The following is a 25,535-nucleotide window of genomic DNA, read 5'->3' as shown; positions in this document are numbered from 1 at the left end:
TTAATTCATGCAATATAATACTCTGAAGCCATTAAAAATCATTTTGTAGAAGAATACGCATTGGCATGGAAAAAAGTTCACAGTAGAGGAAAAATGTGACTAGAAAATAATATGCAACAAAATAAGCCATTTTGCTAAAGAAAATATATACACAGAAAAAGAAAAAAAAAAAGACTAGAAGAACATACATCAAAATATTAAGAGTGAGGCAATAGCCTCTTCAAAAACATCAACCAGATGTGTCCCTTTTCCCCATAATGTCGACACCCCTTTTCAATATGAGCAAGTTAGGGTGGTCACTGCCTAGACATCCCTGATGATTGGGAAAGTGATTAAAATAGAGGAAGGGGTAGCAACAGACAAGGTGGAATTTAACAAAGGATTATGAATACTGAATCCCTATATAATTTTCTTTTTGTTAGTTGCTAGGGTACTAGAATAGCTAGAAGGAAAGAACTGAAACAGCAGAAATGTAACTCATAGAATTCTTTGAAATTTGCTCCATAGCTACTTGTTAAATTGTAATTTGAAAGTTATCACCTTTCTGTATATATGTTATATTTCACAACAAGGAAATAACTGAAACTATGGTGCTGTAATTCGTAACATTTTTGGAAATTTCCTATATAATTACTTGTTAAATCATACTTCGAAAGTTATTACCTTTTCACATATATGTTATATTTCACAATAAGGAAATAAATGAAACTATGGAACAGTAACCCATAATGTTCTTTGAAATTTGCTCTCTACTTGTTAAATTGCAACTTTTATGTATATATGTTATATTCCACAGTAAAAAAAAGGTTAAAATTTTAAAAAGCTGACCAAGCTAAAAATGACTGCTTTGGAAGTTGTTTCAGGATCCAAGTAAGAAATAAGAAGAGCCTGAAATAGAATATGGGCAGCATTAGGAAATGGTAACTGATTAATTGGAGTGCATGGGTGAGGGAAGGTAAGTCAAGATGATTTCCAAGTTTTTGATTTGGGTTAATGGAGTATCTGAGAGTACTGAGATTACATGCAATGTTTTTCTTTTACATTTCTGAATTTTCTAAGTTTCTGCACTGGACCTTTATCACTTTTATAGTTTTTTTAAAAACTTTTTTCTTTTAAAGGAAAATAGCTCTCAAGGTAATTTTACAAGTTGTTTTCCTATACTATTTCACACCTATTATTAGTCAGGGTAATGGAACATTTTTACCACAGAAGATTCTCAATTATATCTTGATAAAAAGGAGGCAGTTTTTCATGTTGCCTTTACAAATAGCAAAAACATTCACTGGGTCACTACCATGTGCCAGATCTTCTCACATATTCTATTAAAACTGAAACATTAAGGATAGCTATGAGAAGGGGGAGGGAATCCTGTGGCTTGACAACATGTCTACGGTAATATCTTATGATTTTAAAAAGACTCACCACCACTACTCAACAAATAATTCAACTAACTTTTAATGAGCAAGGGGCATACTGACAAGAGGGAAAAGTATGGTGAACAGAGTCAAGCAAAGCTTAAATACAGGGTCAAGGGGCAAGTTTGGTTCAGTGTGTCTCAGGATGGGTTCCACAGACCATCTGCATCAGAATCCTTTGGGGTAATGATTAAAAATACAGATTCCTGGGTTTCTAAACCTACTGGCTCAGAGTCTCTGGAAGCAAGACCTAGGAATTTACATTTTTAAAATCACTCCAGATGATTGCTTCATACACTAAAGTTTGAGAAACCCCGTAACCGTGAAAGATCAAGCCAAGGGAATAGGGTTGGAGAAAGATCATGAGAGTCTTGAGTGCCAGGCTAAGGAATGGGTTTATTATACAGTAGATAATGAGGAGGCTGGGTACCAGTCAGGGGTTTTGAGCTGTAGATCAGCATGTTAAGATCTATGCTTTGGGTAAGTACCACTCATGGCAGTGTGGTTTGAAAAGGAGTACAACCAGAAGCACTAGGGAACTGAGGAAAGTGATCTACAATGACGCATTAAAACTGACAAAGAGAATAGAGTGGTCCTCTTCCCTGGTACCAAAAACAGGGAGTGGGAGAAGAAAGTTTATGAAGAGTTATTGATGAATAAGCAAGATGACTTCAATGACGAATTGTTGAACCCAAAAGATGTGAATGTGGAAAGGAAGATTTGGAAAAAACTTTCCAATCATGCTTTAATTTCATTTAATTAATTATTTCATTCAGTCACTGACTTTGTGCTTACCATGTACCAAACACTGGTCTAGACGCTGGATTAAAAAAAAAAAAAAGTAGAGAGAGAGAGCACCATTTGAATTGCACTTAAAACGAGTGGACTGTATGGTATGTGATTTACATCTCAATATAATTGTTATTAGAAACAAAACAAAACAAATGAGATATTTTTTCTGTCTTCAAGGGGCTTAGAGAAGATAGACAACTGCAATGCAGTGTGATACACGTTAGGACAGAAGTAAACAGAGTGTCTTCCAGAGGAGGGTCTGGAAGAACTGATTCATGAAAGAGTAGGCAAGGGAAATATTGAAAAGCAGGAAGAAGGCAAACCTGGAGAGCTCTTGACTTAAAGTGAAGAACAAATGCCAGGAGGAAAGCAGTGAGAGATGAGACAGACCCAGGGTGAAGGTAGGTCATGAAGAGCCCTGTGCATTACAACTTTAACACTCCAAGAGTGGTCCTAAACCAATAGCATCAGCATCACCTGCGAGTTGTTAGAAATGCAGTCTTGGACCCCACCCCAGACCTACTGAGTCATAATCTCCTTTTAACAAGATTTCTAGGTGACTTGGATGCACATAAAAGTTTGGGAAACACTACACTAGAAAATTACACTAAGGCAAATTCTTATGGGGAATCATTGAGAAATATCAAGCCAGAGAGTGGCATGATCAAACATGTGCATTACAAAGATTACCCTCATCACAGAATGAAACAGATTATAGGAGGTGAGACCAAAGATTGCTTGGGAAGTTGTTTCAGGATCCAAGAAAGAAATAATAAGGGCCTGAAATAGAATATGGGCAGCATTAGGAAATGGTAGCATTAGATGGAGTGCATAGGTGGGGGAAGCTAAGTCAAGATGATGTCCAATTTTTTGATTTGGGTTAATGGATAGATGTTGCTGCCACTCACCAGACAGGGAATACAAATAACAACAATTGGAGTAGCTACATTTCTTAAATATGTTTCAGGCATTATTCTAAGTGCTTTGCATGCACTACTTCATTTAATTCTCATAGCAACCCTATGAAGTAGGTATTATTATTATCCTATTGCACAGAGGAGGAAACTAAGGCACAAAGAAATTAAGTAAGGTGAAGTGGTGTGAAGATGGAGGGAGGAGATGACAAGTTCAATTTTGAATTTTCTAGTTTTGAGGTTCTTATGAAGATATCCACAAGGCAGTTGTGGTACAAATCTAGTTTGGGGGGTGAACTGGAAACAGAGATTCGGAAGTCATCAGCACAGAGATGGCACTTGACTCTTCAGGAGTGGATCAGACCATGTTGGGAGGATGTGTAGGTCAAGAACAGAGCCTAGGAGTACCAGCATCTAAGAGGCAGTAGGGGGTAGGTGAGCTTATGAAGGAGACAAAGCAGCCAGGAGACTGATAGCCATAACAATAATAAGTAACACTTATAAGTGCTTATTATATACTAGTCATTACTCTAAGCATGTTTTATGTTTTAAGTAATACAGTCATCATTAAAACTATATAAGGTACAACTCAACAAGACAAAAAACCCAATTTTAAAATGGGCAAAGGTCTTGAGAAGACATTTCTCCAAAGATATACAAACGGCCAATAAGCACATGAAAAGATGCTCAACACCACTGGTCATCAGGGAAAAGCAAATTAAAACCACAATGAAATACCACTTCATACCCACTAGGATGTCTATTATTAAAAAAAACAGAAATAGTTAAGTGCTTATGAGGACAAGGAGAAATAAGAACACATATATTGCTGGTGACATTATAAAATGGTACAGCCTTTGTGAAAATCAGTTTGGCAGGTTCCTCAGAAAGTTGAAAACAGAATTACCATACGACCTGGCAATCCCATTCCTTGGTTCATACCCAAAAGAATTTGTACACCAAATATCAAACAGATATTTATACACCAATATTTATAGCAGCATTATTCACAATGGTCAAAAGGTAGGAACAACACAAGTGTCCATCAACAGATGAATGGGTAAATTAAAATGTGATATATACACACAATGGAATATTATTCAGTCATAAAAAGAAACAGAGTTCTGATGCGTGCCACAACATGGCTGAATCTGGAAGACATTATGTGGAGTGAAATAAGCCAGACACAAAAGGACAAATATTACATATTTCACTTACATTAAATACCTAGAAGCAGCAAATTTCTAGATTTTAGATTACCAGGGGCTGGGAGTGGTCGGGGGGGAGGGAGTTATTTTTAATTGTCCAGAGTTTCTGTTGATGGTAGCACAATATTGTAAATGTAATTAACACAACTGAACTTGAAACATTTGAAAATGGATAAAACGGGAAAATTTGCATTGTACATATGTTAGTAAAATAAAAACATTTAAAAACTATATGAGGTAGGTATCATTATCCCCATTGTAAAGATGAGAAAATTGAGGCACAGAGAAGATAGTATCTTGTTCAAAGCCACACACACACACACACAAATAATAAGTAGCAAAACTTAGATTCAAACCCAGAAAGTCTAGGTATAGAGCCCTTGCCCTTATTTGCTACAATGCACTGTCTCTCTTTTAGGTCACTGGGAGAAGTAGAAGCCAAGAAAGGAAACAGTTTCAGCAAAGCCTTAGCACACAGTTAAGTCCTCAGTAAATATTAACCTTTATTGTTAAGAAGAAAATAAATGAAATCTAAATAAGGTAAAAATCTAAATAAAGGTAAATAAGGTAAGGTAAGAAAAGACACTTCCAAGGATTCAACTCAGTTTGCTATGCCTTCTATATCTAAGGTTCTACATAATCAATCCTTGACCATATCTGTGGCTATCCCTGTGAAACAAGTCTTCCAGGACGGCTGCTGTGCACAGGCAAAGACCTGCAGGACCGCAAAGCCCCAAAAAACCTACTGAGCACTAAAAAGATTCAATTCCATGGTGCTATCTTTTAGTGTTGGATATATTTCACTCCATCTTAATTGTTTGAAAGCGAGTAATTAATGCTGAAGGATTCTCAGGTTCTGGACTGCCCTCTGAAAGCAAGGCTCATCCTCTGGCTGCTTCAGACAGATCGTTTGTACTAATTAGGAGAACATGATGTCCACGATGAAATGATAACAAATATTATCAAGCAATTTTCAAGTTAAAATTATATTGCTTATACTCTTAGGGCAGAAACTTCACTTTCTCTTTTTTTTTTTTTGATCTTTCTTATCCAATTATTCCATCTGGCCTAGATAACAAAGGATCAAGGTGAAACAGTGAATAGCAACAAAAGGAAGTAGTTTATGTTTCCAAAAGGCTAAAAATTTGAAATAAATTTATATATTTATAAATCCTCTACTCTAAGAAGGTCTCTCAAAAGAGAATAAAGGCACTGAATGGCAAAAAGCATCTCTCAAAAGCGGGATATCTGTTACCCTAGCCCTGAGGCAATGTACATAAAAAGGGCTACTTTTAAAATGAAATAAATGTGAATACATTACCCTGCATAAATACAAATGCCAACCCTTGGTAGAGGGACTTGGAATCTAAAATTGACTAAAATTGACTAATTCAACAAAGATTTGTATAAAAGATGTTCACCATAATACATGACTTATAATAGGAAAATGCCAACAGTAAATAAATTATTATATATCCAGATGATGGAATATAATGAAGTCATTGACAAATTCCCAAATGAATATGGTTATTTTTCTTTTTTCCTTTATTACTTGTATATTTTCTAAATTATCTACAATGTATCTCATTTCTATAAGCAGAAAAAAATATTCCTTTCAAGTCAACTAATTTTTTAAAAGTTTTTTCAATTAACTCCTTTATCTGCTTTTAACTCCTTTACTTCTTTTCACCTTTTCTTACCCCAGTCTGTCCTAAGATCTAGGACAATGGTTCTCAAGAAGGGGGAATTTTGCACCCCACCCCCACCCCCACCCCCGGAGACATCTGGCAATGTCTGGAGACATTCTTGGTTGTCACAACGCGGGGCTTGCTAGTAGATAGAGGGCAAGGATTCTGCTAAACAATCTAAAATGTACAGGACAACCCAGCCCCTCTTCCCCCTCTCCCCTCTGCAAAAAGAGTTATCTGGCCTAAAATGTCAATTCCTGAAATCCACATATATGTTAAAGGCTGAAAAACCCTGGTAGTCTAAGCTATAAAAAACAATGAGTCTAAAAAGGAAGAGTGGTTAAAATGCAATATTATCTCCAATGATTTTAACTTTTCATTTCTAAAATAAGATAAGAAGTATACATTCTGAATTGATGGAAATTTTTAACCCAGGTTTTAACCCAAATCCCTTATTAATATATACATTTTCTGATTTTATGGAAAACATCTCCAGGAATTCTGTTCCCACCTTAGCATGCTGCTTGTTAAACCAGAGGTAAGATTTTTCTCACCTTGAGCATATAGTGATCAATCCTACTAAAAAATTTTTGAAGTACTGGAACAAAAATGTTTTAATGTGAGCTCGTATCTTTAAAGGAATACTAGTCATGTGATGTATGTACTCCAGTGTGGTAAGTCAAAAAACTATGTCCTAACTAGTCTACTCGAACTAGTCTAAAAACTAGTCTAACAGAAAAGTGTTTAATTGCTTGAAACACACAGAAAATGATTTATGCAAAATTACTTCCTATTGTGATGTCATATTCTGGGAGAGGTGACCACTAAAGCAAAAATATGTGGATTTCAGGAAAAGTACCCTCAATCTAAGTTACTAAATAATTTATTTAAGTCCATTTTAGGTGTGTGTGTGTGTGTGTGTGTGTTTGGTTATAACAAAACACAACAGAGCATAGTGGTGAGTAGATGATATAAAGCGGTATGAGGATGAAGAGGTGGATGGCAGGGTAAATAGGTAAGAGAGAGAGAAGAAGCAAGAACACCACTGGAGATGAATAAAGATGACTTGGATAGTCAAAAGTGAGGAATAAGAAAATTTGCAAATTATCTCTGGGTGAAAATGGGATAGAAAGAATAATGTATACATATAAGAATGTGGAGAAATTAAGGGAAAATGAATGCTGAGGAAAAATGGCAGAAAGTGATCCAGAAGAAAAGGTGGCATATGGGTCATAGCCTCTAATTAATTAAGGCTGAAAATTAAAAAAAAAATTTTAATTCAAAATGATTCTCTAAGAGAAAGATATGTGATGTCCTCCTGATCATGCAAAATTCTCCCATTCTTCTGCTCAAAGATCAAAAAAAGGGGACACAGAGTGCAATCACTTTATTTTGGTGACCCTATTCATAGACTGTATGAACATCGACTGAGAGTGGTTGCTTTGTTCTGCCTACCCAGCAGCTTGTCTTCTGATGAGGAATCACTCTTGTCCATCCCACAAGGTCTAACTAGGACTATCAATCACTTTGCTCTGCCCTCCCAATGGCCGCTCGGCTGGATATGACCGCTCGGCTGGATATGACCGCTGGGGTGAGAACCTGACTCAGACTTGACCACTAATGGTCTCTCCCCCACTGCCCACAGGGCGTGGTCAAAGGAGTGGACATAGGACTCCAAGCAAGGGCTACCAGACACTCTACCCTTGAGACAGGGAACTGTGAGACCATGTGATCTGCAGGTGCAACTGGCCCTCTTTTTCACCTCTAAGAGAGCCATCCCGAGGATGAAAACAATGCCAGCCAGCACAGCCTGACATGAGAGCCAGCAACAGAGAGCCCCAGAGACCATATCCAAGTCTGTTAATCCTGTCATGCCTGGATTTTTAGGTCATATAAACAAATAAAACCCCTTTGGCTTAAGCTGATTTGAGTTGGGTTTCTGTTACTTCCATCTAAAATAACTGTCTAGCAAACTTACGTTTAACACCCAGAGAAGTCTGGTAAATCAAGGTGTCTGAACCTACATCAAGGAATTACTGAGACCCTTTCTAAATATACAGTACATTTTAGCCCACACTTGAGATAATGAGTTTCCTAAATGTAAACATAATGTTTAAAGTAGAACTTCAATTTAAATGACATAAAATTATTTATTTCAAGATATAAATATCCCTACTAAACTGGAGTTGGAAATTATAGATGTCTACTATTCTTGATGTTAAATACTTTACTATTTTCCTAGACCACCTTCATCTTACTAAACTAAAGAGTCAACCTTTGAGTCTGTCTACCTTCTGCAATGCCTTGATCATTTTATTTCTCCTATTTTGGAATTCATCTAGTTTCAGTGCATATTAATCAAGAAATAGAAATCACAACACAAACACATAGGATTCTTGGCCAGAACAATCCATGGTTTTGTATAAGTGACCAACAGTAGACATAACTTGTCTTTATTGTGTCCAATGTCCCACCAATCCAGCATTTTGCTCATGTTTTGGCCAAAGCAGTAAGTACATCATGCTGAAAGAGATAGACAGATGGTCCTTATGAACACTTAGGAAGAACTCACTTCTCCCTTGATTTCAATCAAGTCTGGAGCCAATACTTCAAAATCAAAACATGATTACATGATTAAGTTCTACAATTGGCAAAAAGTATTTACAAGGAGATGATTAATGCTAATGGCTGCTGGTGAAGGCGAATTCCAAATAAGGAGGGCTATAAGAGAAATAGAGAATGCTGGAATCATGACAAGCATGTTTCTGCAATTTAAACTGTATCACTGCAAATCCAGACTGATATTACAACAAAGGTAGACGGGGAGAGGAGCTGTTAAAGGGCAAAACAGACCAAACGGCATTTTAGCACATTAAGGACCCGAGAAAATGAGGCACAAAAGGTGGACATCATTTAAAAGGCAAAGAGGTAAAGTGTGAAGGAAAGATTAAATAAACCACCTAAACTCCTTTTCCATCCACTCCTTCCCACTGAAAATGAAACTCCATAGGCGGGATACCTAAGGCCAGCCCTCTATATTAAGCATCACTATCAGTTACGCTTTTACTACATTCAAAATTGAATTTCAAAACATTAATTTTGAAAACAAAAAACTCTTCCCCTTGCCCTGGTGGATAAGTGCAACTCGGTAAACTCAATAAGGAGGGAAGAGAAGAAGCTAAGCATAAGGAAAACTTTCTGCAAGCTGGAAGACAGATAAATCCAAGACTAGTTTTCAGTGGGCCATGTGCCCTAAGTTCCCTGGATGGCAGTAAAATCCATCATAAAATGAAGAACAGAGATGCTAACTGACTTCTGAGGTAAGTGGGACTATCTTTCCCCTCCCTCATTCTCCTGTATAAATTAGCCACCCACCTCCCCAACACACCTCCCCTCTGGGTGCTGTAATTGAATCTCTGGAATCTCATTCACAGGCCTTTCTCCAGTTTTCCCCTACTTTAAAACTAAAAGGACCAGAAAGGCTTTTACTGTTTATTTGGCAGTAGCAGCTCTCCATGAGAATTAGAACCTCTTTTGTAGTCTAACCACTGGGCATACACAGGAGTTTCACACCTCAAGAGACAGTTACAAATTTCAAGAGGAAAATCATGGGCATTCTGCTTTGCTGGAACAATATAAAAAAGTACTTCTGAGTAGCTTTCAAGTTCCACAGTCAGTAAAAAATGACGAGGAGGTGGGACTTAACTTCCAGTTTCCAAGGATACAGTTGCTGGCCTCATTTTACATTATTCCCTCTCTTTCCCATTCTATATCTAATCTATCACAGAGACCCTGTCTCTCAGATTTGTCCCCTTCTTTCTCACACCTTTTCCCCCCACCTCATCTACCAGACCTTTATCACTTGACATTCTGTTTCCTGCACCAGTCTCCTAATCTCCCTGGCTCCTAGTTCGTATTACTCACTCTGCCCAACATGTCTGTTAATGTATTTGCTTGTGTAATCATTTTATATTCTGTTTTGTTCCTATAAGATTAGTAGATTAATCATCCCAAATTATTGTTCAATCTATCTTGCCCATTTAAGAATTCCTGTATTCAAACATTTAGTAAGCGCATACTATGTCTAAGACATTGGGCTATGCTTTGCAGAATGTGAACAAAACCCTAATCAGCATCTCAGAAGGCTTATAGTATTCTGGGACTTGTAGACATATACACAAAATAACTATAATAAGATTGAAACATATACAGATCATTGATACAAAGAAAGAAAATGCTAGTGGAGGTTCAGAATCTGAACCATCAGCTAGATGTCAAGTGAAACTAGAATCTGTATAGAAGATGTAGGATATGAGAGATAAGGGAAAGGATGTTGAGATTCCCAATCTGAAGGACTAGAGAACAGCAGTGCCACTAACAGGCCAAGAGACATCAGGAGGAAATAAGGATGTCAGGGTGTGACAGGAGACTTGAAGACAGCAAGTGAGCTTGCCAAACTCCAAATCAGGGCACATGATCAAAGATGAGATTGCTTTAAGATGTTCGAAGCAGTCAGAAAAATACAGGTTTGATTAAAAAAAATTAAAATTTCCAGGACATTCACACTTTGAAGGGACAATGGCATAGAATATTAAAACTGGAACAATCCCAGAAAAAATCCAGGCCATGTGGCTTCAATAGGTATGAGGGGATATGGTGGGAAAGGAAAGTAACAGATATACAATCTACTAGCCTAAATGGCTGTTTCATCTAGAAAAGTTTCTGTAGCTTCATGAGCATAGGGTTTTAGATAGCTTTTGTACCGCTGCAGTACTCAGCAGCTTGACACACCATGCAAACTCCTAATAAAACAACTTAAGATAATCTCAGCCATGCCACAACATCTACAGTGCTATCCATGGTTTCCGGGCAACTTCATGTGAGGAGGGCAAGCATGCCATCCTGCTGCTTCTAGATATAATTAATAAACTGTTCCACAAATGCTGAATCCTTTGAAGTTGCTGAAAGCACCTATATGTGATATAATATAGATATCCACTGGCAAGTCAAGAGTTGCAAATATTTTCAAAAGCATAAGCAGTGCGATACCATAACCACCTTAAATTCTTTTGGGACTAAGGACAGACCTAAAAACAAATCAACACACAATTCTATAGACATACTTTAAAAACATTATACTGGTGAATTGTATGGTATATGAATTAGCTCAAAAAGCTGTTATTACAAAAAAAAAAAAAAGTCAACAGGTGCTCCACAAGATGGTGGCATGAGAAGCCTCAGGGCTCCTTCCCCCCACAGATGCTCTGAACAACCAGCAAAAACTGTCAGAAACACGTTTCGCAAAGCTCCAGAAAAGAGATCAAGGACTTCAGTAACAGGATCTACGGGGCTCTGGCTGGCTCCTCCCTCACCCCTTACTGGCTCAGCGTGGAGCCAGCCTGCACTTTCAGTGTGGATCCCTGGTCCCAGTTCTGGAGGGAGCAGAGTAACCCTCCTGTACATACTGGGAGAAAGTATGTCTGGCTCAATCCATCTGGTGGTGGGCTGATGGATTTGCTGTCCCAGAACTTGCCCTGTGTGTAGAAGGTAGCTCATGGAACTCTCCTACAAACACCGTGGGAGAGCAGCAGTCAACTCAGGCTGCTTGGAGCAAGGGTTTGCTGGCTGTAGGAGATACAATCAGTGCCCGAGACAGTGAGGAAACTGTTTTCTGGGGAAGAAGGGACATCTGTACCACTGTAAATGGGGGAATTTCCAGGGCGAAATGTGTATACCCAAAACAAAATGCCTCTGCAGAAAGGGCCAAAGAGGCCCCTATGCTTTGGTCTTGAGCTACTCTCTAAACTCATGGCATGGATAAGCCATGAAAGAGAACAGTTACACAGGTCATTCTACAAAGACTAGGGAAGGTGTTTTCTTCTCTTCTTTTTTGTTAGCTCCTGGCAATCTAGGAAAGCTCTGTCATAATAGTAGCTAGATACAAGCATAAGGAACAGACACCTCAGAGTCTAAATTCCAGCAATAACACATTAAAATATCAAAATGTTCAGGTTTCAACAAAGGTCAGAAAACATACAAATAAATGGGAAGCAACTCAGGCAATGGAGAAGATGAAAGCAGTAGAAACCATCAATGAGGAGGATCAGACCTGGAACATTACAGGCAAAGCCTTTTTAAAAATTATCCTAAAAACGCTCAAATTGCTAAAGGCAAATATGAACCAATAAAGTAAAGAAAATCTGAAAATGATAGACGAACACAAAGAGAATATCAATAGAGAGATGAAAATTATGAAACTGAACCAAACAGAGCTGAAGACCACAGTAACAGAAATTTAAAATTCCCTAGAAGGATTCCACAGCAGATTAGAGCTGGCAGAATAAAGAATCAGTGAACTTGAAGATAAGACAATTGAAACCATACAGTCTGAGGAGCAGAAAGACGAAAGAAAGAAGAAAGGTGAACAGAGTCTGAGGAAATTGTGGAACTCCATAAGCACACCAATATACACATAGTGGGAATCCCAGAAGAAGAAAGAAAGGGGCAGAGAGGATATTGAAAGAAGCAATCACTGAAAATTTCCCAAATTTAATGAAAGGCATGAATATACGCATCCAAGATAGACCCATGCTGCAGTATATTATAATCAAACTGTCGAATGCCAAAGATAAAAAGAGAATTCTGAAAGCTGCAAGAGAGAAGCAAAGTATGTGATACTTGCCTCAGTAAGCTGCCTCAGTAAGATTAAATGCTGATTTCTCAGTGGAAACCATGGAGGCAAGAAGGCAGTGGGATGACATATTTAAAGTGCCGAAAGCAAAAAATTGCCAACCAAGAATTCTATATCTGGCAAAACTGTCTTTCAAAAATGAGGAAGACAGGAGTGTAAATATCCCCTGGCATCATGGGACATTGTTCCCGGGGATGAGCCTGGACCCAGCATCATGGGATTGAGAAAATCTTCTTGACCAAAAGAGGGAAGTGAAATGAAACAAAATAAAATTTCAGTGGCTGACAGGCTTCAAATGGAGTTGAGAGGTCATTCTGGAGGGTATTCTTATGCACTATACAGATATCCCTTTGTAGTTTTTGGTGTTTCATAATAGCTAGAAGGAAATACCTGAAACCGTCAAACCGCAACCCAGTAGCTTTGATTCTTGAAGACAATTGTATAACTATGTAGCTTACATGGTATGACTGTGTGATTGTGAAAACCTTGTGGCTCACACTCCCTTTATTCAGTGCATGGACAGACGAGTAGAAAAATGGGACAGTATGTGTATATATCTCAATATAACTGAATTTAAAAGAAATCACTGTTATTGTAAGTCTAATGTATGTGATTTACAAGAATCACTTAAGGATTTGGAAAGATTAGTTATCAGATAATTGAAATATAATAAACTTTGTAGCCTAAAAAAATAATAAATTAAAAAAAATTTTTTTTAATGAGATAAAAATGAAGACATTCCCAGATAAACAAAAGCTGAGGGAGTTTGTCACCACTAGATCAGTCCTACAGAAGATGCTAAACAGAGTTCTGTAGTTTGGAAGGAAAGGCCAATAGACACTAAATTGAAGCCACATGAAGAAATAAAGATCTCTGGTAAAAATGACATGGGTAAATATAAATACGAGGACTATTATATTTTGGGTTTGTAACTCCAATTTTTACTTCCTACTGGATCTAAAAGGCAAATGCATAAAATGTAATGATAAATCAAAGGTTTTGGACTCAACATATAAATATGTAATTTGCAATAAGGACTACATAAAGATGGGAAGACAGAGGGGTATAGGAACATAGTTTGTATATACCATTTAAGCTCAGTTGGCTTCAAAGCAAATGAGATTATTATAGATTTAGGATGCTAAATTTAAGCTCATGGTTACCACAAAGAAAATATCAGAGAATATGCAAACTCATAGAGAAAGAAAATAGAGTATAGGTTACCTGAGTAGAAGGGTATGGGGAATGGGGAGTTAATGCTAAGTAAGTGTAATGTTTCTGTTTGGGGCAAAGAGAAAGCTCTAGTAATGGATGGTGGTGAGGATACTGCAACATTGTGAATGTGATTAATTCCATTGAACGATATGCTTGGCAGGGGTTGGAATTGGAAAATTTATGTTGTAGACATGTTTCCACAATTTAAAAAAAGAGAGAGAGAAACTAAAGAGATAATAACAATTAAATGTTTTGTTTTTTAATTTAAAATTACCTTATTTATCAAATGAAAAAAACATGCTACAGAAAAAAATGGAATACGTGATACTGGATGGGATCTAAGAATGGAGGAGAAAAAGCTCAAAAGTACATTTTTGGGACATGAGAAAAAATTGGAATATAGAATGTAAGCTTTATATCAACGCTAAATTTCTTGCACTTGATAACTGCACTTAAAGTGATTATATAAGTGAATATCCTTGTTTGCAGGAAATGAATTTGCAGGTATGAGTCTTCGCTGTGTTAGGAGCTGATCTGCATCACACAGAGAAATCTGCTTATAAGCTTTGAATGGCGTTTTTTAAAAGGGACTTTTCAGATTTAACAACAATATTGAATATCTTAATTATGGCATGTCACTAATACATCTTTACCTATAATCCATCCCAGAACTTCCTTTCCAGTAATCCTCTACAACGGAAAAATCCTTGTGTTTATCCACTGACGTTGCTTCTAATGATTTTCCTCTTTTCCTCTTTCCTCTTTCTCTGGGGCATTTCAACCTTCCCCATGTCCCAAACCATTCTCTAACTTCTGCTAACAAATACCCTACCAGCTGTCTTCCTGCTTTTGAGGTAACAGCAGGTTATTCATGCTTTCGATGATTCAAAGTGGGTCAAGAATATAAGAAGCAGAGTGCAATCCCCTTGAGGGAAAGGACTATGTCTTGTTCATTGTTAGAATTTCTCAACATTAAGGTGAGTACCTGGCACACAGGAGACACTCAATAAATATTTCTGCCTGCCACTAAGCTAAGGCCCACTCACAAAAAGAATTAGCCAACAAATAGCCACATGAGTGTCCAGACTATTCTTAGGCATAGGAGTATTTAGAAGAAGGCAAGTAAGCTCAACTTCAGTTTAGATGTCTAAACAAGTCTGTCTTTACAGTGACTAAACTTTAAAACAGGATTGTGATGAAGCTGTGACAAAAGCCCAAAACCTTAAAATTAAAAATTCATATCTTTAAATATTTTCTCCCAAATTACCTTGGGGGGAAAAAGTGGATCCAAAATCCAACAGCATTGGATGGCCTACTGTAAGTAGGTACTGTAAGTAAATGGCCTACTGTAAGTCGGATAGCACAAAGATGGACCTCTTGATGCAGGGTCCTTCCCACCACAATGGGGGAGAGGGGGCTACACCAAATGACTAAAGAATGTTTACAGGCTGACATCTCTTCATGTGAAAATGACTCTGATATTTCTTAGTACCTACCACATATGTCTATTATGAGGATTAAATGAGCTAATATTTATAAAGCAGGTAGAACAGGACTGGACACTTTTTTAGTAAGCATTATAAAAATATTTTAAATAAAATAACCTTTAATCCATTTCCAATTGCATTCACTCATACTTTAGAAATCTACAATGGCTAAAGAAATTACCAGATTTAGAGAGAAGTTCAAACTGTGCAGTCTTTAAATCTGGGGCTAGATAGGAAGGGATCCCAGAGAATGTTGCATGCAAACCCCTCATTTCATGGTTGAAAATATTAATCATATATCTCATCTTTGTAGAGCAATTCACAGGTTAGAAAAGGGTTTCACATCTATTATTAAGTTTCATCCTCACGACAGCCTTTAAGGGATATAGGGCAGGTATAATTAACTTCATTTACTGAGGAGAAAATCAAAGCACGGAAGGGATTAAGCGGCATACCCAAAGTGACAAAACTCGTAAATGAAAACGCCCGCGCTAGAATCCAAGACTCCTGATGTCCGGACTGGACCTCTTTCCTCTATAACATGCTGCAAAGTGGACACTGCAGTTATTTGGGTCACATCTGGAGGCAATGATCCCAGGACCCCTAATTAGAGATTCTGTTGCAACTGCAAACTTGAAAAGTTAAGGCAATTCTGTTAATTGGAATTAAAGGAAAATTAATGGCTCGCAAAACACATACACACAAATGGCACCACACATTGTCCAAGCTAAATTTTCAGGATAGTGTCCAAAGAAAACGGTTCTCCAAAATACAACTATTCAAAGATTACAAGACCCAAAGAATACTGGTGTCAGTTTAAGAGAGAAAAGGCTGCCACTTCCCTTAAACTTAAACCCCGAAGGAAAAGGGTCGCCCCAGCGGATGATGAAGACGTGAAACCTAACAAGGCTCTAAGGGATTACACGCAGGTTGCAATTCCCGGCGACAAATGAGTAAGGACCATCCCAGCCTGTGAATCATTGCGCATTTATCCAGGCTGCTTCTTCCCCAGGGGCTCACCACTCGAGAGCAGCAATCTAAAGCCAGTCATCTAAATGTGAAAAATTGACTGGCCACCGTTTACAGGATTCCCAAATAACCTCAAGGAAAGATCGGCTGGCGGTAGAGGTGGGACCGCATACCAACACAAGACGTTATTTTACGCATGTGTCTCCAAGGGAGGGACCATCGGATCTACGAGATCAAATCAAGCATCTCCCATCAGCCAGGATTTTCCTATGCCAAGCAGGAGGGCTGGGCAATCCTGTCCGAGGTCCGCCCTGCAAAACCCTCTCAGAACCCCGATCTGCCCCAAACCGAAGAAGCGTGGCAGGGGGCCAGGGAGACCCCCACGAAGCAAGCCTCCCTCCGCCGCCTTATTCATCCTCGCCGCGAAAAGAGGAAGGTGCCGCTGCGAGCCGTAGGCAGGCAGGGCCGGGACGGGGGTTTTGAAATGCTCGGAAAGGGGATGGTGCTGGCTGGGCCCCGAGCCAGGGCCTCACACCCCCGCCCCGGCCTGACAGCCCGCGGCGCCGCCCGGCACCAGCCCCTCAGCCGCTCACCGCGCCGGTTCGCGGGGCGCCTTACCTTTGTGTAGAGCTCCGACGCGGCCATGGCGCCGGCCCCGCTGCGCCGACGCCCCACCCCCTGTGCGGAGGTCGTACCGCGCCCGGGCGACCGCCCGCGCCGACTAGGAAGCGCCCAGGCAGCTGCCGGCAGAGAGCAGGGCAGGGCCCGGCAGGGCCGGGCAGGGCGGGACGCGCCGGGCGGGGCTGGCGACTCAGGCGCGGGCGGCCCGCGGGGTCCTCGCCATCACTCCCGGGCTCGCCGCGAGGAGTGGCGAGCGCTTCGCGCGCCCGGGATCCCCGGGGTCGCCGCTACCGCAGCCACCAAGGCAGCCCGAGATGCTGCCGCCGCCGCCGCCGCCCTGTGCATTGTGGGAGCGGGAGGAGGCTGCGCTCGAGCGTTGCCACAGCGGCTGCTCGGGACTCTCGGGCTCGCGCTGCCTCCCATCGGCTGCGGGCACCGAGCATCGTGAGCCTTACAGCCTTCCGGCCAGCGCCGCCGCACTGCCTCCTCTCGTGCTGCTAAGACTCCGAAACCGGCCCCCGGAGACCCTCCGGAGACCCACCCGCCCCGGACGCCCCCCACCCCAAGCAAGCCCTTGACTGTGCAGAAAAATCCAGCCGTCGAGGGAGGGGGCGGCAGTAGCTGGTGTCACTGAGGGTGCCTAGGTAAACAACTGGGAGTCTCCAGACTGTTTCACCTGTCCTTCCAAGCATTTCTAGGGATATGACTGTTGGGAAGGTTTCTTGATTGGCCATAGAAAAAACCTAAAGGAGTCTGCAGACATCTCCAGAAGAGCCTTGTTAGCAGCAGTGGACTAGGAGCAGGGCAACGCAGGATGGGGGAATTTGAGGTGAAGGATCACCAAGGTGACCCCTGACATCTCGGCGTTTGCAGCAAGGTCGTTTCATTATCATGATGCCAGAGCATAGAGGCCTGTTCTAACGTACAGAAATTTGTGAGTTTTGAAGCAAGGTGCCCCCAGGGAGCAGCCCGGTTGCCTACCACTCTCCTAGGCCTGTGCATCTGCAGAAGTGCGACTACCCTTCTGCCCCACCTCTCTTCCCAGTCCTGTACTCTCCTGGTGATTACTGAAGCTAATCCAAGATGCCACTTTAAAATGGCAGAGGTCTTTTGTGGAAGGTTTATACCTATATTTAACTCATATCAAAAGGTCAAAGGAATCGCACAAGCAGCCCTTAGTCTACTCAGGGTTATCCTTGCATATCAAGTACAAGAATGTAGTCTTTCCACCTCACCCCCACCCCCATGCTTTCTTCACCCTCTCCCTCCTCCCCACCCACACTTTCGCTCCTGGTTGACCTGTCTCCATATTTTTCATCTGCTCATTTTATTTCTTTGAATTGTAATTGGTGCTCAGTGCCTGTCATCAGATGTTGGGACAGTTTCTCTCATAACCGCCTCTCAATGCTGGGGCCCCTGAGTATGTGTACTCTAGCATGTGTATTGGATGGAAAAGCAATGTCTAAGAGGGCGACTTGGTGCCAGCCTTTGCTCTCTGGCCCTCAAGTCACTCCTCCTCTTGGTCACTGGCCCACAATCCCCTCAGAGATGCCAGAGATCCAAAGTCCTGCAGAATTCTCAGTTCCTTCTGATTTTAAAACAAAATCTCTTTCCTGTCTCTGGGTCCCTCTCTTTCTTCACCCAGACATAAAAAGAGAAGACATGTTGTGCAGTTATGACCAGCACAGCAGAGAGGGCACTGGATTGAGATTTAGGAGGCCTGTGTTCTAATGCCTTGCAGTTTCTTCACACCTTGCAAAAGGTGATGTGCTTGTTTTCTCACCCTTCACATAACACCTACCTCCCAGGACTGTTGGATGTCCAGTGAGTATGCGGAAAAAAAACTAAAAAACTGAAAGGAATTTATGAGCATGTGTGTGTATTTTTAAATGACAGGGAGAAAAAGAAACTGGGATTATTCTCTTATAATGTCTAAGTGCATGCATTTAACCATTGAAATATTTGGGGCCTTAGTAGAGGAAAATAGTAGAGGTGAGGAGGGAAAAGGTTTTCTATACTTGACCTTACCTTACCTCATTCCGAAGAAGAGCAGACTTAAAAACCAGAGGAAACACGCCCCAAGCGGTGGCAGCTCCTACCTTACAGGTGAATATTCACGGACCCAAGCACTTTGTGGCTTTGTCGTTAGTAAAGTGTGGAAACCTGCAACAGTTACAGCTTAGGACTCCCCCTCCCAAAGAATAGCTGGAAAACATTGAGGGTCTATTTTTATTTTAAATTGATACAGTTCTCATTTATTATTGTGAACATTTTCATGTAGCTTATTTTCAAATGAAACCCATGTCAAAGTTTATGTGAAAATTCCTCTCCTCTGAAATGTTTGTGGATATTATCTTTTTTCAACAAATTTTGAATGCTTGCAGTATGCCAGACACTGTGTTACATGCTGGAGACTCATGAGTGAACAAACAATAAAAATTCCTGATCTCATGTTGCTTACATTTTACTTGGGGAGACAGAGAGTTATAAAGTAAGTTAGAAGGTGAAGGTGATAAGTGCAATGGAGAGAAACTAAACAAGGAAGAAGATTTGGGAAGACCAGCAATTTTTAATAGGGTGATCATTGTTTTATTCACATTTAAAAATATTATTGAGGGCCAGCGCTTAATAAAGATTTAGAGATGAAAAACCTTGGCCCTGGTCTGTGGGAACTCACTGTGGGGTGTTAGAAACAAGCACTATACCTAAAAACGAGAAAGTAATTTATTCAGGATCTTGCAAGAGTAGGGACACCACCAAAGAAACATGGCAGGCCCACCAAACAATAGAACACAGCAACATTTTATATCCTAAATCTAACACGCAAGTCCCTCCCCTGTTTCTCCATTGGCTGGATACTCCAGAGGGTACAGCCTATCTGAGAGAGTTAACTAGTTCACCTTTAGGGTTTTAAATTGTACAGCCTATCCAAGAGAGCTCATCCAGTTTAAATTTCCCCCCTTTGATTATAGCTAGCACCAACTCTGGTCTTAGGTCAAGGGCTCTCTCCTTCCCTTTAACCGCAGATCCCTCGAGCCAGTCTTGTTTAGTTTCCATTTTCCCTATTCCACGTTGCCTTTATGTGAAAGCTAAACTTAACCTTTTCTTACAAGGGGTTGGCTGCAGGGCTGGAAGGGCCAGTCCATGGAACACATTCATATGAAGTAGCAGTTCTAATTCTGTAAGATTGGCCCAATACTAAAGGCAGAGGCAAGTACTACTGTCTTATCGGTTATAGGACATTAGTTTTAGATATCCCAATATTTAATGTGTTTTGGAGGACTAGGTACTGGGCTTAGGGTGACTGATGGGTGGGGAGGAACTCCAAATAACCCACTGAAAGCTCCAAGTGGTATGTGAATAGGAGGTTATTTATGATTGAAGGACACAGAGAAACAGCATGAAGGAACTAGAACTAGGCTATGAAACAGAGGGGAAAAATAAAGCCAAGAATAGAGTAAGGCTGACCTCAAAGACTTGAAAGTTGGAAGGCAGGCATCAGGAACTGCTTACTCCCCATTCCTTCACTTCCCCAACTGCAGCCAGTTACCCTAGCTCCCTCTCATGGATGAGCTTAGGCCTAGCCACATGTTAAGGAACCCTGGGGAAGGAGGATAAAAAATACAGTACTTAACTCAAAAAGTATAATATTTAATTCAAATGATAACATTTGTAATAGAATTTAAATGTGAAGTATAATGTAAATGTAAATTATCATTACTATTATTTTTATTCCTAGTACATATTTAAATTCTAGACTCTTGTTGCCAAAAATACCTAAGTCTCTGACCCTTTGTTTCCCAGTCTTCCAGCCTGTGTCCAGACCAGTGCTATTTGACCGGACTCTGTATCTTTATGCCAAGCTCTATGGCACCTGATTCCTTCAACTCGGTTTTTCTGGACCTTGAAATACTTTCTGCCCAAATCCATAGCACTAACCTGCTTTACACTGCTTTGATCTTCCCGAATTACTTGGTTTTATAGAACTTAGCTCCTCCCATCCTGCCTTCCATGTGGTAGTGGTGGAAACTCTGAAGTAGTGAAAAGTCTTAGATTCAAGTGACCTGGATTCTAGTTCCAGTTCTGACCTGGAGCTAGCCACCCAGCTATGGTAAGCCTGTCTTGGTGGTGTGGTGATGGTGGTTTTGTTTTGAATAAACTTTTTAAAAAATTGTATAACAATTTAAATTTACAGAAAAATTGCAAATGTAGTAGAGTTGCCATGGTACCAGAGCAAGGCAGTGGATTCCTTGCCTGATTGGTCAAATGACCAATTCCTGAGACACCGGGTTTCAAAGAAAGAGTTTTATTGCTAGATGTGAAGCAGAGCACATGGTCAATTGGCCCAAAATCTGTCTCCCCAAACTGCAGTAATCTTGATAGTTTTATAGTATCAAAAGATGGGCAGATTTTAGGATAATAAGCACAAGAGCCCCAGATGATGTAGAGATGATGTAATTATTGAGCATGTGCAGACTGATTACATGCTTAGTCACAGAACATATGTAAGAAAACGGTGGCCTTAAAATGATGATGGGCGTGATTTTTAGTATTATAATGAGGTATAGGTGACTAGTAGGTTAAAGTCTAAGCTACTGAGCATGTCAGGCGGGCCAATTTTGGTAAGATCCAGCTTGGGTTATCAAGATAACTTAAGATTTGGGGTGGGTTAGTTCTGGGCTGACCCGAGACCCTTCATTAATAAACATTAGGGGCTGTCTTCAGTGTTCATAAGACTTTAAAGTCAAAAGCCTGCATAAATGGGTACAAGTGAAGGTTAGTCACAAGGTTTTACAATCACAAGGGCACAAGATAAAGGCTATACAATCATTATCAGAGATCAAAGCAGCTGGATTACAGTTCAGAGATTTCAGGTATTTCCCCATCTAATATACCCAAAAGTAAAAAGGAGTTATCTATATAATGATTCAGTAATCATAATCATCCTCTAAATCCTAACTTCTCAGTTACAAAGAGACAAGGATTGCTGGCAGCCAGTCTTCAGGAAGAAAGAATTGCCCTGATGATGCCTTGATTTGGACATTTTCTTGGCCTCACACCGTAAGCTACTAAATTCCCATTGTTCAAGCCGAACTATTTGATGGTATTTGCTCTAAGTAGCTGAGGAATTTAAAATAGCCCTGAAGGAAAACACTCACATAGGTCAATCTGCAAAGTCTGAAAAGGTGTTTTCTCTTTTTCATTTTTTTTTCTTTTTGTTAGTTCCTGGTAATCTAGGAAGGCTCTGCCATTACACAAGCTAGATACAAGCTACAAGACAATGACAAATGCATTATATGATCTTGCATGGGATCAAGCAAATAAGGAGAAAAGGCTCAAAGGGACATTGTTGGGACATATGGAAAAAAAGGGAACATAGACTGTAAGCTTTATAGCAATGTTAAGTTTCTTAAACTTAATTACTGCACTTCAGGTGGTCCCTTGTTCTTAGGAAATGTCCTTGGAATATTATGAGTTCAAGGAATATGATGTGTATAACCCTGCTCTCAAATGTTCAAAAAATAGGTGGGGAGGGGGAGGGGGAAGGAGAGGGAGAGGAAGAAAGGAAGGAAGGAAGGGAGGCAAAGGTGGCAAAATGTTAAAATTGGTGGATCTAACTGAGTATCTGGGGGTGGGGGGATCAAGGTATGTTGGAGTTCTCTGCATGGGGTTTGTGTTATTTTTGTAACTGTCCTGTAAGTTTGAAAGTATTTCGAAATAAAATATTTTTAAAAACACCTAATTGGTGAGGAAGGAAAAGAAATCTAAAAGGAATTTAATTTAGAACTAAGTTCCAACTCTATCATTTCCATTCTTTTACAGAATTTTACTCTATGAAGACGCCCTTGCTTGACAGCATTTGCTCCTTTCAGTTCTTAAAAAAAAAAAAAAAAATGTGAATTTAAGCAATGATCTCAATGAAATCATTTTTAAATTTCTAAATTCTTTATGGATCTTTCTTAATACATGTACATACTTATAGAGTTGTGAAGACTGTCCTGAAGTTAGCACTCACCTCAAACCTCCATCCTCTTTCCTTCATATCCTCCTGGGAAATGGCCTCCCCACCCTCTCCCTCTCCTATGGGCAGGGCCAAGGCCATTCAGCAGGCACATTGCTTTTCTGACCCTTTTCACCACCTAAATTCTCATCCTCTGACTCTATGGAAGATATGCCAAGGCTGATCTCTTCACTAATGCTTTCATTCTCAGCTCTTGCCCTCTTGCCTCCTCTGTATCTTTGGTTTTTCTCTTCCATACTTTTTTCATTGCCTATAGCCATGCTCAAACCTTTGCTACATTTAAAAGCAAAACCCCAAAACTTTATTTTCACTTTGACCCCTCTTCTATTCCTCTGCTGCATGCCCATATATGCCTTTTCTCCTGAAACTGCTTCTGTTTGGAAGTTGATCAGTACTATCAACTTCCAAATCTGCCGGCCTTTCCTCAGGTCCCATTCTTCTTGATTGTTCTGGTATATATACTCCACCCTGTTGACTACCTTCCTCTTTTTATTGAAACGTTTTGCTCCCTTCGCTTCTGACTCTTGTAGATTTCCCATGGGAATGTGAATATATTGCAGTCAGCCAGCAATATTGTTAACAGAACATACCCAGGAGTTACAAAGCAGTAACAAGTGTAATTAATAGTTCACTATAGTTTACATATATAACATATGGGAAAATAAACTTGGTAGGAATAATACCATATTTGGCCATTTTAAGTTATTCCAGCTGGCAACATTTGAATCATAGACCTAAATCTTACACAGGTATTCAAGACAGATATCTTACAGTCAATAGCAATTGTCTGCCAATTTAAAAAAATAACAATATTGTTAGTCTCTTTTAGCAAGCACATTTATAGTGATTGGAGCTTCTCGTAATATTGGTATTAAAGTAGTTGAGAATTAAGGAAGCCATGAAAGGTTAGTGTTCTGTGCCTTAAAAGTTTGGCATGGCAGAAAGCTGTCCGCTGGTCTGTTTCTGGTCTTGATCCTTAAATTCTAATTGACAACTTACATTTACAGACAAAGTCATTAGCAAAATTAGCTTGTATATTACAAAGAGAAAACCTGCAAAACACTGATCAGCCTAACTTAAAATATTGGTAATGGGACAGTAAAGAGCCTCAGAAATCAGATACAGAATGCTTACAAGGTCATGATCACACACAAGAGCAGAGAAGCAGTGAACACAGTGCATCCTTGCCATGAAAAATCAGGTACACCAACCTCAGTGATGTGAGAGATTTAAGAGAGCAAAGCTCTTTGACATTTCCTGCCTCATAGAAACACTGAGCATAAGGGCTTAGCTCAAGGAAGGAAAAGCTACATGTGGTTGAGTCCCAGAATCAAATACTATCTCTGCATCCATATCCTCCATGTGGTTTTCCACTTACCTTTCCAACCCCATTCTCCAGTTCATTTCATTTGTTTAACATGTATTTGAGTACGTATAAATCATTTGTTTCTATGTGGTAGGGATACACAAGTGAATTAGACCTCTCTCTAAGGAAATGTCAGGTTGAGCTTAGATCAGGACAATGCAAAAGGGCCAAGCTACCAACCAGGAAAGTGTTTGGTGGAAAAGAACCAGCAAGTGTTGCATGGAGACAAGAATAAGCATGGAGGATTTTAAGAGGTTATATGGTATAATTTACATTTTGAAAAATCACTGCAGTTGCTACAGTAAGAATTGAAGGAGAGTGGCGGAGTGGGGTCGGGAGTGGAGAGTAGAGGATGGAAAGGGAGCAGGAGTAGAATGTGATATTAGGAACTATAGCAGTTATCCAGGTAAGAAATTTTAGTGGCATGAATATGGTTCTAGCAATCAAGAGAAATCAACAAATTCAGTATCTTTTAGTGGGTATTAGTCACTGCCTCCTACAGGGAAGAATCAAGGATGACTCCAAGGTTGGTTTGAGTACCTGAGTGTGGATGCAGTGATACCATTTAAGAAAGAAACAGGTTTAAGAGAGAAAAATCAACAGTTCCTACATATGCCATGTTCTCCATTCAAACTTCCTTGTATAGGTCATTTTGTCACCTCCTTGCTCTTTTGAAAATAACAATTCCTCCACCTAAAATGCTCTTCCTCCCTTCCCCCCATCCCTAGAACCCATCTCTCAAAGCCACCTCCTAAGTCTTCTCTGATCTGCCACTCACACAATTCATCCCCTAAAATAAATTCATTCTTGTAGACTTCCTGGCATTATCTTTCTACTTATTAAGGAATGAAATTTTTTTTTTTTACCTTGCATTAAATTTTTAATATATATTTCTCAGAATGTAAGTTCCTTGCCTCATCCATCTTTTTATCTCCAACCATATTTGTAATTAGTGTTTTACAATGAGATGAAGAATACTAACAATTTACAAGCATTTAATCTCACTTTAATTATGAAGCCTTTACAAACACAAGTTAACACTGCTAGGGTCTCATTAACCCACAGCATCAACATCCTGTTCAATGAAATATTTGGGAATCTGTAAGTCATAGCATGAGATCCTTCTAATTAAAGTGCACTAAAGCTA

The 25,535-nt window shown here is 39.8% G+C and overlaps 1 protein-coding gene across 9 annotated transcripts in view; it reads right to left on the bottom strand.

Moving 5' to 3' along the window:
• Nucleotides 1–17,330, bottom strand: part of MYO5A (myosin VA) — a 263,746-nt gene extending 246,416 nt beyond the window's left edge. For all 9 annotated transcript variants that reach the window (XM_037833939.1, XM_037833940.1, XM_037833944.1 and 6 more), the window contains exon 1: nt 16,998–17,330. In XM_037833939.1, coding sequence (XP_037689867.1) covers nt 16,998–17,024 — 27 coding nt within the window. In that variant the 5' untranslated portion in view covers nt 17,025–17,330. The remainder of the gene's footprint in view (nt 1–16,997) is intronic.
• Between the last annotated feature and the right edge of the window lie 8,205 nt (nt 17,331–25,535).

Source organism: Choloepus didactylus, chromosome 4, assembly GCF_015220235.1.
Source record: "Choloepus didactylus isolate mChoDid1 chromosome 4, mChoDid1.pri, whole genome shotgun sequence".
Lineage (NCBI taxonomy): Eukaryota > Metazoa > Chordata > Mammalia > Pilosa > Megalonychidae > Choloepus > Choloepus didactylus.
The sequence above is the reverse complement of the archived record's forward strand: the minus strand, read 5'-3'. Positions and strand labels throughout refer to the sequence as shown.